At 40.8% G+C, this 16,937-nt stretch overlaps 1 protein-coding gene across 11 annotated transcripts in view; it reads right to left on the bottom strand.

Annotated features, from left to right (window-relative positions):
* The window catches only part of DST (dystonin), a 508,299-nt gene that overhangs the window by 272,625 nt on the left and 218,737 nt on the right, over window positions 1-16,937 (bottom strand). For 10 of the 11 annotated variants that reach the window (XM_032647809.1, XM_032647814.1, XM_032647805.1 and 7 more), the window contains one exon: window positions 2,639-2,700. In XM_032647809.1, coding sequence (XP_032503700.1) covers window positions 2,639-2,700 — 62 coding nt within the window. Of the gene's footprint in view, window positions 1-2,638; window positions 2,701-9,789; window positions 9,923-16,937 lie in introns of those variants that run through there. The other variant, XM_032647804.1, reaches the window with a different exon arrangement.

Below are 16,937 nucleotides of genomic sequence, written 5' to 3'. Positions count from 1 at the left end.
GTATCCAACATTCCTCTTATCATCATGTAGGTGAAACGTGGAAAAGATGACACGAAATCTGGCCTTTCTCTGGTCAACTCACAACACAAACCTGAAGAGCCTGGTGCCCCAAAACGTTTAGGGATATCTGATGAGTTTTCTTCACTTGAGGGTAATGCTCTAGCTTCCAGACATAAAAGAATAAATGTTAAAACAAACAAACAAACAAAAAAAACCTATGTTCTCACATATGTGAGTTTTGGGTCAGAAATTTCAGTGCACAATTTTTCAGTAAGAGTGAATTTTAAATTCTGCCCTACTTCAAGAAACAAATAAGCTAATTTGATTATAACCCTAATTAGTTAGACTGGCATCTATCTAATGGCTGTTGTACATAAAATACTTATTTTCCTATTTCTTACTGGGTTGCAGCAGAAGTAAGCCTAAAATCTTCTAGATGTGTCATTTTATCAAAAAAAGAGGTCACATACTCCAAGTAAATCAGGATTTGAACACTTGCTGTCTGACTGTGCTGGCTTTGTGGGCCTAACCACTAAATTAAACCACCTTGGAGGGTTGTTGGAGGATTAAGTGATTTAAAACTTGCCATGGGCATTACACATGGTGAGAACACTCTTGCCAGGCCCCATGATGTGCCCTAGGAGTGGATAATGCAGACTTGTCCTCAAAAAGCTCAACTAGTGTTTTGAATTTTGAGCAAAGGCAGCTTCCTTACACGCATTCATCCAATATACACGCTGCTCGTAAGGTGAGTGGCCCGGCCCAACACGCCCAGTACCCAGTAGGTCCCCAAGGAACATCCGTCTTATACCAGTGCTGCGTTCCCACAGGAGTCATCCTCATCCTCATGGGTTTCTACCCTCCACTGCCAACACTGTGACTTACACTCCCAAAGACACAGGGAAGCCCTCTGTGTCCCCGACGTGCCACCCCCAGATGGCCACAGCCACAAAGACTGCTAGGTCAGGAACCATCAATGGGGCATCTCTTCATCCAAAACCTCGCTCCCCCTGGACTCAGCTCAGAGATGGGGAAGTCCTGTCAGAGCCTTCAGCTCCAACGTTCCACAATGCAACCCTCACATCAGCCCACCTCTGCCCTAGCCTGTAGCAGAGTCCTGCTTACACGGAGTGCAAAAGATTGGGGGAGGGCAGGTAAACTGCTGGTGTGATACCTTCCTCAGAATTCACAAGACACTGCCTCACGAGAGCATCATAAAGCAGAGGGTCTCCACCTTTTATCTCCAGCCAACACATCAGAGAATTAGTAACAGAAATCCCAGTAGTAACAGAAATCCTTACGGAAGTGAGTCTCGGTTAGGGGGTGAATGACATGGCCCCCCAGAAGGACGTAACAGATTTGGGAAAAGGATTCTGTCCATGGGTGATGAGAGAGAGGGGACTAAAACTTCTCTCAGGTAATCTGATATGCTCCCTGAAATAAGAATCGCTTTTAGAGAAGGTTATTAAATGCTATTACAGTACTGGCACCATCCCCCTAGGGTACATGATGGTTTGAATAGGATCTGTAGGATAGCTTAGGGATATAACCACATTAACATAATGTTTCTATGCGAGAAAACTCTTTCCAAGTCCCAAACAACAGATTTAAAATATTACCTTCTCTCCGACTTCAGGACTGTCCATAAAAGGGGAAGAAAGTGACTAAGAGTTAATTGTGAAATCCCATGGGCTCTTTAGCTGAGATTTATGGAGTTATATTGGGTCCCACCGATCCAATAATTCTACTGGAATTGGGACCCAATAACTCCATGAAATTGTATGCAAACGTTGTGCACATGTGTATTTTTTGGAAGAGCTTACATCAGATTCTCAAAGTGACCCATGGCACACAAATAAATATTAATTTAAGAACCACAACTATTAACTGCTTCACAGAGAAACATACACATAAGCACCAATCTCTGGGTCATACTAAATACAAGAGATAAACTGATTTGTCTAGACTTCTGTCTGTAATCCGTCCTTTTTATCTTTTTTTAAAAGATTTTTTTTTGATGTGGACCATTTTCAAAGTCTTTTATTGAATTTGTTACAATATTGCTTCTGTTTTATATTTTGGTTTTTTGGCCGCAAGCCATGTGGGATCTTAGCTCCCTGACCAGGAATTGAACCCGCCGCCCCCTGCAATGGAAGGCAAAGTCTCAACCACTGAATCACCAGGGTAGTCCCTTTTTTTTTTTTTTCTTTTTTTTTAAAATAAACCATCCTTAGTCCCACCTAACTCTCTGCCATCTGCATAAAATCTGATGCCAGAACTTGCTTGGAATCTTGAGAGGAAAAAACATAACTGAGAACTGCAGTTTTTCGATGCCCTAACACGTAAATATTTACATATTTCTTAACCTGCTGAGATTTTTTAGAGTCCAATAATAAGAGGTTTTACTCATGTCACAGAAGACACTGCAATCACTGGGCACTCATCTACCACCCCAATCATGACCCACAGGCCATATACCAAATAATAACAGATGCCTGAAATGCATGTGAAATGCTCTAGAACTGAAACTTCCCACTTGATACGGAAAAGCTGTGCTTCACAGCCATACAACCAAGTACTGCACAATAAATTAAAACCTGCAAAACAATTCCAACATGCAAAAGAAATATACACTGACCTTCATGAGATGCTGATTTATCCATTTTGTGAATGTCTTCTTCTGAACTTTGTCCCGTTCATCTGGAAGGGGGAAAAAAGATATAAAAGAAGGTTGGTAAAAATCTATGAATAGGAGACTTTCATTATCACTATGCAAATAAAGAAGAGTAAGGTGTTCAAAAAGTACGGTTTGGTGCACTTGAATTTTCTTGGTAAGTTTTGGCACCTTGACACTACCTGTGAGAAAGATTGGCCTCTTCCCAGTGTGGCGTTTGCCAGCACTGCCTTCCACATGCTCTGCTGCATCATCCCCACCGCCGCCACCACCAGGAAGTCCTCTCACCTCCACCGCCACCACCAGCCTCCACTGAGCCCCTGCATGAACTTCCCAAAGCACCTGACCACAGATTACATCCCAGCTGGTCTTCACGGCCACAAGAGGGAAGGGAGGCAGTGTCACTCCCATCTCACATAAGAGGAAACCAGGATGTCGAGAGGTCAAAGGACTTGTCGACGATTATTCAGAAAAAGACTTAAAGCTGTGATAAAAGGCAGGACTGAATTCAGGTCCTCTGGCTGGAAGTGGACACTGGTTTAATCACGAACCATGCTGCTTTTCTCCTAGATTCCCTGTGTTGAACGATCTGGTAACAACAAAACGCCCCACTAGATCCTTGCCATAGTGATACTGTCCTGGTTACTAGACATGGTGCAGAGAAGGGTGAGGGGAGGTCTTATGATGTAGGAGGAAGAGCACTGGAACGTTCCGGTTCATCAAGTTATTATTTCAAAGACAATCCTAATCTCCAACATCTAGAAAGGATGCTGGAAGCCATAATCCCTCCCCGTCCTGCTCCCAGGCAGCAAACCCCACTCTCCTGTGTCCTCCTCCCTCCTCTCTACATCTGGGGCCGGCTCTTCTTTCTCCCCGTGGTCCTCTTTCTTTTCCCACCCCTGGTCCATATCTCCATCCTTTCCCTAGGGGCAGATAGGCCTCGCTCTCTTCATCTCTTTCTCTTCTCATTCTTCATCCCTGAGCCCCATAAACTACTTTAAATGGAACGAAAGTTTCTTTGAAAATGCTATGATCCAGCAATCCCACTCCCGGGCATATGCCCGAAGAAAAGCATAATTCGAAAAGACACATGCACCCCAATGTTCATAGCAGCACTATTTACAATAGTCAAGACATGGAAACAACCTAAATGTCCATCAACAGAAGAATGCATAAAGAAAACATGGTACATATATATACAATGCAGTACTACTCGGCCATAAAAAAGAATGAAATGATGCCATTTGCAGCAACATGGATGGACCTAGAGATTATCATACTAAGTGAAGTAAGTCAGACAGAGAAAGACAAATACCATATGATATCACTCTTAGGTGGAATCTAATTTTTTTAATATACAAATGATCTTATTTACAAAACAGAAACAGACTTACAGATCTTGAAAACAAACTTATGGTTACCAAAGGGGAAACATGGGTGGGGGGGGGTGATAAATCAGGAGCTTGGGATTAACACACACACACTACTATATATAAGACAGATAACCAGCAAGGACCTACTGCATAGCAAAGGGAACTCTACTCAATATTCTGTAATAACCTATGTGGGAAAAGAATCTGAGAAAAAATGAATATATGTATATGTATAACTGAATCACTTTGCTGTATACCTGAAACTAACACAATATTTTAAATCAACTATACTCCAATAAAATTTTTAAAAAAGAAGAAAAAAAGAAAATGCTTGTCCTATTCATGAAAAGTATTTACGTGCTTTACACTAGTTTAAACATAAACAAAAATACTTAAATATGTCAACTGGGAAAAATATCTGTAAACTGAGACACAGATTACTAATATTAATACAAAATAAAAATAAAAAAGAATAAGATGAACATAATGTATAACTGGGCAAAAGCAGACAATGAAAATGATTAAAACTTTATGAAATGAAATTAATTTTAAAAATGAAAAAAAGTAAATGCCCACAGGTACTCAACCTCACTAACAAATAATAATATAGAATAAAAATAAGCTTTTCCACCTATCAAGTTGTCAAGATTTTATGAAAAAAAAATTCATGTTGACGAGGGCACAGGGAACAGATATATTTATATATATCTGTGGATATGCATATGCATATATATATATATATATATATATATATATATATGGCTAGTGGAAATGTAATTTGTTTGAGATCTCCTAGACCTGCACTGTCAATACTGCAGCCCTTAGTCACAGATGTGGCTATTTAACTTCAAACCAAAATTAATCAAAATAAAATTAAATTAACAATTCAGTTCCTTGGTAACACCAGTCACAATTCAAGTGTGCACTAACTAACGCTGGACAGGGTACGGATACAGAACATTCCCACTGTCACAAAAATTTCTACTGGACAGTGCTGCTCTACGACAATTTGCCAATAAATATCAAAAGCCTTAAAAATATATTTAATTATATTTTATATCCTTTATAATAATAAAGGGTATTATTATATTTAATACCCTTTCCCAGTAAGTCCACTTCTAAAATTTATCTTAAAACTATCATCATGGTTGTGCACAAAATGTATCTATGAGAATATAAATCAGTGTTATTATTTCAAAATAAAAGTTTAGGAAAAAACATAAATGTTCAATGATTTTAAAAAATGGATAAATAAATTTTAGTAAAGCAATCCAAAGGTTTGTTCAGATTCGATTCTTTGCAAAGCTACCCAGTGATGGCATATTATTTAGAGCTCTCTTACACTTTAATGCCAACATGAAAGTGCAGGGGAGGGACCCTGTAATTTCCCTTGTATTTCACAAGCATTTCTTCTCCAAAGTATCCCCTTGAAACCCTTCCCACTTCCCATCACCATCAGGGAGAACCCAAAAGGCACCTAAATAGGGCCTTGCATTTTGTACCGCCAATAACACATTCCTTTTCAGTGCCCAAACCTCTAGTCTCATTCTGGACTTCACTTTGGGTATTAAAAATTGGAAAAGCTGACCAAGAAGATAGAAGTTTGCTAAATCTGAATACAAATGCTCAGAATTTACGCTGAAATTATTAAACTTGCCTGATCCCCAACATAAAATCCCCAGGCACTTTGCATATAACTACTCCGCCAAGACCAATTTCATCAATAATTGTTAACCAACATTATCATCCACAAAGTATTTATGAATTCCCCTGTTGGCCCCTCTGGGGCATGATCTCGACCTCAGTCATCTTTGTCTACCCACAGTAGATGCCATGATGCTTCTATGCACTCAACAAACAAATGCCCATGATGTGAATTAATTATGTTTCCCAAAGGACAATCCTACTCAGGATAACAAGGTATAATTCCTTATATACTTAGACACAGTGGTATATATTACTGTATCTCTTAAAGTAATAATGATGTCATAAATGTCTTTCAGACTTGCTATTCCTAAAGAGGTCAGAATGAACCTAAATAATTAGTACGTAAGGCAAGAACAAAGAAAGAGAAGCAATCTACTAGTCCCAGCTTCCCTCCCTCACTCATCCCAGCATCCATCAGATCCTTGGATGAGCCCAGTGCTGTGTAGTGCTGGGCCCCCTAGACTGGACAGATAGAGCACTGGCCCTTGTTCTCTGGAGCTGTCACCTAGAGAGGGTACCTGACAGGAAGGCAGTGTGACAAGCACGCCAGCTGAGCAAAGGATGTGGCACTCACCACGCAAGCAGTACAAAGGAGAGAAAGGCCGCCCATGTCCAGGGCAGGCAAGTGGGGCTGGAAGGAGGGCAAGGAGATTAATTAGCAAGACAGAAGCCAGCCCTGGTGCAGACTTCTCCATCAAAAAGAAACCCTCCACACCCTCTCCAGCATTTATTATTTGTAGACTTTTTGATGATGCCGTTCTGACTGGTGTGAGATGATACCTCACTGTAGTTTTGATTTGCATTTCCCTAATAATTAGGGAATTTAAACTGGTGCAGCCACTATGCAGAACAGTATGGAGGTTCCTTAAAAAACTAAAAATAGAGCTACCAGATGATCAAGCAATCCCACTCCCGGACATATATCCAGAGAATACCATAACTGAAAAAGATACATGCACCCCTATGTTCATAGCACCACTGTTTACAGTAGCCAACAATGGAAGCAACCTAAATGTCTATTGACAGATGAATGGATAAAGAAGATGTGATACACATATACAATGAATATTACTCAGCCATAAAAAAGAATGAAATAATGCCATTTGCAGCCACACGGATGGACCTAGAGATTATCATATTAAGTACAGTAAGTCAGACAGAGAAGGACAAATATATACAGCTTATATGTGGAATCTAAAAACATGATACAAATGAACTTATTTACATAACAGACATAAACTCACAGACATAGAAAACAAACTTACGGTTACCAAAGAGGAAAGGTTGGGGGGTCGAGATAAACTAGGAATTTGGGAGTAACATATACACACTACTATATATAAAATAGATAAACAACAAGGACCTACTGTATCTCTACTCAATATTCTGTAATAACTTACGTAGGAAAGGATCTGAAAAAGAATAGATATAATATTGGGTTGGCCAACAAGTTCGTTCAGGTTTTCCATAGGATGTTATGGAAAAAGCCGAACAAACTTTTGGCCAACCCAATACATTTACAATGTAGTGTTGGTTTAAGGTGTACAGCACAGTGATTCAGTTTTACATATAAAAAACTGTGTTGTGATTACCCAACACTGTAAATCAACTATAATTTGATAAAAATAAATTTAAAAAAAGAAACCCTGATCTCATAATTTCAGATTGAAAGAGGCTTAGTTAGAACTCAAGTGTCGTGATTCCCCCCAGAATTGCTTCCACTACCCCAAGATCCTGCCACCTTTCCTTTCAAAAGGAAGTACTGAGCACACCCCAATCACAGACAGTGCTGGGGAGCCAGGCCCTCCTGACGGCTGTGGACTTTGGACGGACAAGCGAGTGCAAACAAGAGAACCTCCTCAACAAAGTCTAGGGCTCCTATCACATTTCGGCAGTGCTTTTCTAACCTCCAGCAAAGAAAACAGAGTGAGGGAAAAAAAAAAAGAGTACTTCCTAGGCAATATTCACATTAATACCATCCAATTAATAACCTAGGACCCTAATGTTAAATCGTCAAGTAAAAAACAAAATGTACTATTAAAAATTCTTGTTCAAGAATAGCTTCCATATCAAGTTATGAAATATGAGATGAAAAGCATTCCTATAACTATCTACCAAAATTTTATTAATTTATTGAATCAGCGCATAATAATATGAACTCTAACAAATTTACTCTGTCCCATTAAATTTAACATATGATGTGTATTATACAAACTCCTCTTGGTACATAATGGTTAATAAAATATATTTATTTTAAAAAAAAGAATGTATATATATGTATAACTGAATCACTCTGCTGTACAGCAGAAATTAACACAGTGTAAATCAACTATACTTCAATTAAAAAATAAATTTACAGGGGCTTCCCTGGTGGTGCAGGGGTTGAGAGTCCGCCTGCCGATGCAGGGGACACGGGTTCGTGCCCCGGTCCGGGAAGATCCCACATGCCGCGGAGCGGCTGGGCCCGTGAGCCATGGCCGCTGGGCCTGCGTGTCCGGAGCCTGTGCTCCGCAACGGCAGAGGCCACAACAGTGAGAGGCCCGCGTACCGCAAAAAAAAAAAAAAAAAAAATAAATTTACAAAAATAAAATATATCTCTTTGGGTTGTGAAAATCCATATGCATTGATATGTTAATTGTATAATTTATGATGGAAAAATTAGAAGCAATCTAATTATCTAATATTTGATGATTATTAAATTCTGATTTGTCCTTTAAAAATATATATATATGTACATATATATATATTTACTTCTTTCTAAATTAATAAAAAACGGTCCTATATTTTAAGGAACATGAAGAATAGAACACACGTTCTTAAAAACTAATCTCTTAATGGTTAATTTTTTAGCCACGTGGTAGATCAAGAAAGCTGATTCAATTGAAGGATCAAATAATGAGAAACTCACTTAAATTATACAACCATAAGATGGCTTTTTTGATCACTGAGGTTTTGTTGTGGTTGTTGCTAGCAGCTTTTCAAATGCACTGCTGAAAATGTAAGGTGGGAGCTAAACGTTTAGCAGGTTAATACTGAGGTAATACCTCGGGATTATGATCCACAGCTAAAGTACTGGCTAAGGTACAAAGACTAAAGTGAACTAAATAACACGTGATTCATAGATTCTGATACTGTCTTCTAACAGTAACAACCTAATCTTTTCTTTTAAACTTCAGTAAACCTAGATGATTCCCTTCAAGTACGCCAAGGGAGGTTCTTTAACATGTGAAGGTTCCCACGATGCTACAAGAATGAGGAAAGAGTTAATGTGGACATTAGGCGCTCAACTTTCTTCAGGAAAGCAACTTACAATCCAGGAATACTTTAAGCCTGGGGAGACTGTGATTTACCGCTTTCCATACACATTATTTCAAAAGGGAGTATTCCTGATGACACCATCTAATTTTCCAAGTCTCGTAATGGTTCTTTATTTCACTTCAGTGAGAGTTGCCTAACACTGAGATTTATATTTAAGGCGACGCTGCTAAGACAACAAAAAGGAAAAATCACTTCTGAGTTTTTAACTAATCCTACTGGTTTTACAGATTATCCATCTATTTTTCTGAATGAAGCTTTATAACATCCCTCTCTTGGAAAATTATTTCATTTAGAGAGTACGTTTTAAGTGAAAATATACATGTAAGATCAACTCGTAAAGTACAACATGGCTGAACATTCTATAAGGACACAGAATACAAACAATAACAGAATTTGAAAAAAAACAAATAAAAAAGTACAAAAAGAGCACCAATTATTACAACTTACACTGACTGGTCTTCAGTAAAATCCAATCAAAGCTAAACCCACTTCATATCACACACAAAATAACTATTATTATTTCAGTGCATATCCTATGCCCAACAAGAGGGGGAAGTTCTGTCCAGGGAGCCTCAGGAGTTGTCACGGAAGCCTGTCCAGATTTCCAGAAGGTGCCCCACAGTCTGTTAAAGCCCCGCTGTGCGAACCCACTCAGGTCCTGCAACTTCCCTCTCCAATCCTGCGGTACGAAAGTGAGATAACGGGTAGGCTACTGACCCATGCAGCACATCAGCCCCACCAGCCTCGCGTTCCAGTCACCATCATCTTTCAGGACCTGCCCCATCCTTGCGCGGGAAATCGGTCCAGCAGCTCCCTAAACTTTCCATACCAAAGCTCATGTGTCAGAGTCCTGGTAAGTTTCTGGGTAGAAAGGAAAACACTGACTAGACACTCCCACTCACAAGCTGACAACCAGTCCACTCCCCCTTTTAAACAAACATGAGCAAAGCCAGCCAGCCTCCGCCACTACTTTGCAGGGGACGCAGACAACACTTACTAAAAAGAAACTAAATCATCTCTTTCTCCTTTGACGCTTAAAGCTGTTCAAATGAAATCCTTTACAAAGAGAGTTTTGATTGCCTAACTCTTTTGCAACGAGGCAAACCAATCGGATGTTAGATTTCACTGCTGCACCAGCTCATCACATTCCCTCCTCTAACACCCCAGGCAGGATTCCCCTGGGATAAAAAAAACAAAACAACAACCAGCTCAACTAGTTTCACTCATCCCTGATATGTGTGCTATGAAGGTGGTTTAGGAAGCCCAACTTTATAGGCTAGACACACCTCCTTCAGGGGAAACACCACTATCAGGTATTTCTTTCTGCACCTTCACACATTTCCACATGAATCTCACAACGATTCTTTGACCTGGATGGTACATCTTCATTTTAAAGATGTAACAAACAAGGTTTGGGGAGATGAAGAAACTAGCCTGAGATTTCACAGCCTAAGTGGGATCTGAAATATTCTAAAACCCACTTCTCTTCTATGTCATCAAATAACAGAACTTTTCTATGTCATCAAATAACAGAGCCCCCAATCTAATACTGCAGGAAAAACAAGGAGTCTCCAGCTTATAAGGACTTCACTTTCGAGCATGAAGAAAAATGTCAGGAAATGAGAATCCTTGCTCTAAAGAAGCACCAGACCAAGTGCCCCCAGCACAACTGTTTGCCTGAGACTTTACACAAACAGACCTGCCCGAACAGAAACTGTACAAACAGTAACTCCACAAACAACAAACAGGAAATGATCACTACTTATTTTTGGCAACAGGGAATCAGCCAATTTGATCATGCCGAGGGAAGAGACAATGCCATATTAACAGTGGCTTTGAATGTGCTTTGAAACATTCAAGTATGATTTCTAACTCTACTCTAAATAGACTGTAAATGACAATTATATCAACTTCTGCAAAAGTTTAAAGTATCCTTCACTTTCTCTCCCTTTCCAATTGTCTGTTTCAGAGCCTTGACCTCCACTACCAAAAAGCCTAAGCCTACCTATCTCCCTGAAAGAGGGTAATAATAATAGCAAACACTCACGGAGCGCTTGCTATGTGCCAGGTACTGTTTTCACCCACACGCATGTAACACAGACGGCATGGCATCCTCACACAACCATAATAGGATCACGCCACTCACAGAAGGACCCGAGGCACTTGAAGCTTAAACATTTACCTGGGGGCTTCCCTGGTGGCGCAGTGGTTGAGAGTCCACCTGCCGATGCATGGGACACGGGTTCATGCCCAGGTCCGGGAGGATCCCACACGCCGCAGAGCGGCTGGGCCCGTGAGCCATGGCTGCTGAGCCTGCGCGTCCGGAGCCTGTGCTCCGCACCAAAAAACATTTGCCTGGGATCACAGAGCTACTAAGTGCAGGGGGTGGGGAGAAGATGCAGTTTGCAAAAGCATGTTCAATATTATAATTTCATACTCGGAAAACAAAGTACTAACTTTTAAAAAATAAGTTAACAAAAAGGAAAACCTGAGGCTTGGCCAAATCTTCAGTAGTGGGGATACACAAAAGATGTAATTCACACTCTGCACATCAGTGATTGTAGAGAGTGGAGGAAGGTACTCAGGATGGTTCCCAAGGAGGTCAGAATTTAGGATAAGGACAAGACTTCTGCATTTATTAATAAAGGTCAGGTGTGAATTTTAGAAGAAGACTGGGAAACACTTGGCAAAAGGCTCTATCTAAGAAAAGAGAGAAAAAGAAGAAAGGAAGGAAGGAACAGAAGGATGGAAGGAGGAAGGGGGGAAGGGAAAGGAGGGAGGGAAAAGAAAAGATGAAGTGGTAGAGTTTTGTGGGAAAAAAAGATGGAAGGAAAAGGAAAAAGGGGATCTAGGCAATTTCCCCGCTATTGCTGGGAAATAGCTCTGTAATACAATACAGTGAAAACAACAGGGGGAAAGCTGTAAGATTTCTTTCATTACAGAAGAAGGAAAACTGGCTGGAAGAAATAGTTGGGATCAGTGAGAAGACTAGCTCCTGAAAACTGAAAGACAATGTCCAGCTGTGACCAGGGAGCTGGGTGAGAGGGGGTCAGACCTGCTGCCATCATCACCCCTCAGGCCCCCCGTGAGCCTCACCCCTCATCACCTGGGGCCCCTTGGCCTCATCCCAGTAACAACAGCCCTGCCCACTTGACAGGACTTTCACCCACAGTGGTCTCGGCCAACATCACTGGGACAGGAGGTTGGAAGTGCAATGGATAAGAGATGGGAGTCCCTGCTCCTGTTTTGGTTGAAAACGCTTCCCAAATATTCCCACAGAAGTATCATGTTCCCATGAGCACAGAGATACAGCTGATGTCCATTTCCGGTTCACCCATTGGTCTGTGGGACCACGGACGTAGAGGAAGAAACTGAACATCTCTGAGGCATAGCCACGCCCACCCCTACCTTATTTTGTTAAAAGCAAGACTCTTTTCAGGACAATTCCACTAAAATTATGCCATTGATCTATCCATCATTTTATAAAAGGTTGCAAAACATCATGAATGAAAGTATACCAGTGTTATTTCCCAGTAATCCTTTAGCTTAGTCACGACTCCAAAGTCCCATATATCAATACTTCAAGCCTATAGCCGCTCTCCCAATAAGAAGGCCTGTTCCAGATCTGCTGTCTTTACTTCTGGCCACAGCAGACCTCGGGCTTTTGCATGATGCAAAGACACACTTTAACACTTTGATGGAGAGAGGTTCTCTTCTCTCATTCTCAAGGTTCAATTCTTCTTAGCTTAAACAGAATTTTTTCTCTTCTACAAGAAATGACAGCACCAAAAACTCTAGGGCTGTCCTTTTCTCATTACTGGTTTTATCAATTTAAATTCCCCATGCTGATGATTTTCTTAGCATTTATTTTTTATAACTATTATTTGTTAAGATCTGAATCTAAATGAAATTGACATTATTTTCTATCATCATCCCTCCTTGATCAGAGCATGATCAACCTACTGCTTCTGTGCTAGATCTAAGCATGGTTAAAAACCACATTTAAAAAGGAGTTATTTGCATATCTAAATGATAATCTTCATAGAAAAGCTCTTTACATTTTCAGAAATCCTTAAACCTTCTGCCAAGGAAATGAAGGCAGCTTAAAAAGGAGATGGAACTGACAATACATCTCAGAAACACAGTACAATAAAATCTTCAGATTTATGCTCCCTGGCAGTACATGCGGAAATTACACAATATTAGAAATGAGAATAAGAAAAAATTTTAAATAAAAAATTTTAAATTCTAAATAAACCATTTAAAAGAAAGTATAGAAAATTATGTTTTATAAATAGTTGGGTAGGAAGAGTGTTTCAAAACAAGTTACAGGGCTTCCCTGGTGGCGCAGTGGTTGAGAGTCTGCCTGCCGATGCAGGGGACACAGGTCCGTGCCCAGGTCCGGGAAGATCCCACATGCCGCGGAGCGGCTGGGCCTGTCTGCTGAGCCTGCGCATCCGGAGCCTGTGCTCCGCAATGGGAGAGGACACAATAGTGAGAGGCCCGCGTACCGCAAAAAAAAAAAAAAAAAAAAAAAGTTACAAAACCCAAAAGAAACTAGACATATAATGGCTGACAAATTTGACAAAGCAGATGTTATAAATGAAGTTTAAAAAAAAACATGAGCAACAAAGAAAATATATGCTACATATATAATACACACCAAGAATATCCAAAATAGATGAATAAGTCCTATTAATATTCAGTAAGAGAAAAAGGCAGCCCCTCCCCAACTACACAATTCAAAGGAATGAAAAAGATTCAGGGAAAGGCTCCCCCAGCCTTCCAATCAGGAAATGCACGTGAAGCAAATGATTTCATACTGGCAAAAATTTTATAAGAATGACAATAACTAATGCAGAGACAGGCAGCCCCATGTGTAAAATGGCAAAAAAAATTTTGAGGGCAATTTGTCAGGATCCACTACAAATTAAAATGCATACAACTTTCTGTATGAACAATTCTACCTGTAGTAAAACTAAAGAAATACTTGCATATATATGATCAGCATACAAGAATGTTTATTGTAGCAAAATATATGAAGCCACTTAAATGTCAGTCAATAGGAAGCTAGATGAATGAACTATATATACTTCACCTACCTTCTAGAATATTAATAAGGGAAAACTTGTACATAGTGACATAAAAAGATTCCAAGATACACAGTTAAGTGGAAAAAATGCAAAATAATACACATAAAAGAGACACAACAAATTGAGAAAGCCATTTCATCGTAAGAGTGGAAGCTAAAAGAGGAGGGGGTTGGGGTCATAAATTTCACATTTCATTCTGCATATTTCTAGACGGAGTGTTTCAATCTTCTACAAGGAAGATGTATCTGTGTACTACTATTAACAATAACTGTGAGGAAAAAAGTGTTTCAAGTTATTTTATTCATTTAGGTATTCAATACTCCGGTAGACTCTACGGAAGATACAGGGAAAAGACAGACAGCCGGAGCACCCCCAACTCAGATCCGAAGATGGAGAGAAACACCTCAGCTGTGGGTAGGCTTGTTCTTAGGCTGCTGGGGGCAGAAGGGAGAAGAGGAGGGAGGGGGATGGAGAAGGGGATAGAGAGAAGGTGGGGGAGGAAGAAGAGAGGGGAGGGACAGGGAGAAGGGGGAGGGACAGGGAGAAGGGGGAGGGGCGGGGAGGGGAGGAGGTGGGAAAAGGGGCGGAGTCAGAGGCCAGGAGAAGAACAGCAGGGGCAGCTGGTGACACCTCTTCAGAGGATGGCTGTCCAGGCTGGGATACTAAAGGATGAGTCTTTAGAGAGTCTCTGAAAGAAGGATCAGTAACTGAGAAAATACTCAGAAATTACCCTGCTTGGAGGGCATCCTCAGTTGAAGTTTAACTGCCATGGAGCAAAATGCAGTCTGGTTTTGTGCTGATAGTCAGGAATCCAGAAATAGCACAGGGGTAGAATGTGATAAGTAAGCTAAGGCATAGATGATGGAGAACAATAGACCCCATAAATCCTTCCCACAAACACCCTTTTGTGTATCTGCTGCCCCGTCCCCATCAATGATCAGATCACATGCTCCGCTCTCAGGACAGCGGCTGCGGACCAACAGAATCGGATCAACAGTACCAGGTGCTAATGGGTTCTGCTCTGAAGAAGAATTTACTGGTATCTGTTCTCAAGATTGTCCAAGAATTGAACATAAAACTCCTAGTATCTGCTTTTTATCTTTCTCCCACCTGAGAATAAAGAACCTTCCAGTTACAGCTACACTGTTGGAAGGTAAGTGCTGTCTTCGAGCTGACTGCTGCCGTTCTGCGTCACTGTGCAGGACAGAAAGTCTCTGCAGTTCTCTGTCTGTGCTACACTAACTTCCCAAGTCCATGAAAATATAGGGTGACTCACACGCACAACACTTTCCCTCCTGTAACAGCCTGGCCAGACACAGAGTGAGTCAGCAGCAGGGATAAGAAGGTGGAGATCACCAAAGACAAGACTCTGAAGCCCTCGGGAAACCTTCAACCTAGGCTTGTTTCACACTGAGACTGCCTCCTGCCCAAGGTTTTTTTTTTTTCTTTTTTTCTTTCCATACTGATTTTTTATTTATTTTTTCATCTAAATGGAAAGAAAAGTCAGGATTTTAAGGTCTGTAGAAACGGACAAACTTTTCCAGGCCTCTGAAACACTTGAAGATACAATTAAAAAGAAAAGCTTCCTTATTCTCTTGTCTGCATAAGTTATGGCAGTAACTCAACTTAAAACAGAGCAGGGCTGCTGGTTAAAACAGAATTAATGTTAGTCTAATTACACCCTCAGTTTTTGGGGGGGCTGTTTTTTTATTTTTTTTTAACATCTTTACTGGAGTATAATTTTTTTACAATGGTGTGTTCGTTTCTGCTGTATAACAAAGTGAATCAGCTACATGTACACATAGATCCCCATATCCCCTCCCTCTTGTGCCTCCCTCCCTCGCTTTATTTAAGTGTAGTTTACAGCTCGTGGGGACACGTGCCTTAGTTACAGGATCACCAAGCATGTCCTAGTAGGCTTTAGGAGCCACACACCAGGTGACCCAACCCATCCCAGAAAGGCTCTGCCACCACCCCATCACCACCACCACACCCCTCCCAGGACCACTGATGAGCAAAAGGAGAGGCAGGCAGATGACTAAATGTCTGGGGTGCCAGGAGAGTTCTCCCTTGGCCTTACTTCCTCTTGCACAGAGAAGACCTTCAAACCTGAGTTACCCAGGGCTGCATTCTCCCAACCAGAGCTCACCTAGAACATCACAGATGACACAGACGGACATAAAATAGCTCTGACTGAAGTCAGAGGAGCAAAGAGCTTCTCGCCAAGTTACCCACTAGAGTATCACCTTGGGTTGATCATTTCCATGCCTCTGCTTTCTGCAGAACTCTTGCTTTGTCCACTAGCTTTTTTTCCTTGAAAACCAAAGGCAAATTTTGAAGAAGTGGATCCTCAGAGATCCTTCCAAGCATTTTTAAATACTCTACGTACCTTTATTATCTACTGTTAGAATAGTGGTCCCAAACTTTCCACTTCCTTGACCCCTCCACCCATCTTTAATGAGAAAGCAATGTGTCTATCCTAGTCCCTAAAAAGAAGAAGAAAATATAAGAAGCTAATCAGTGCACACTTTTATTAATGATATACAACGAAAGTCAGGGCTCCAAGGGAAAAGAGGAGAAACTGAATGATCACGTGCCAATGGCGATGGATGCTCACAAGGAAGTTTTGCTAATAGCTGATTCTGTGTGGGAAAACAGGCACCCTGAGGTGGTGCTGATGAGAGACCCCACTGGTATGATCTTTGGGAATTTGGCAACAGTGATAAAGGAGCCTTTAGAATGTTCATAATATTCTTGCATTCTGACATAGAT

Source organism: Phocoena sinus, chromosome 11 (assembly GCF_008692025.1).
Source record: "Phocoena sinus isolate mPhoSin1 chromosome 11, mPhoSin1.pri, whole genome shotgun sequence".
NCBI lineage: Eukaryota > Metazoa > Chordata > Mammalia > Artiodactyla > Phocoenidae > Phocoena > Phocoena sinus.
This window is presented reverse-complemented; position numbering and strand designations above follow the sequence as displayed.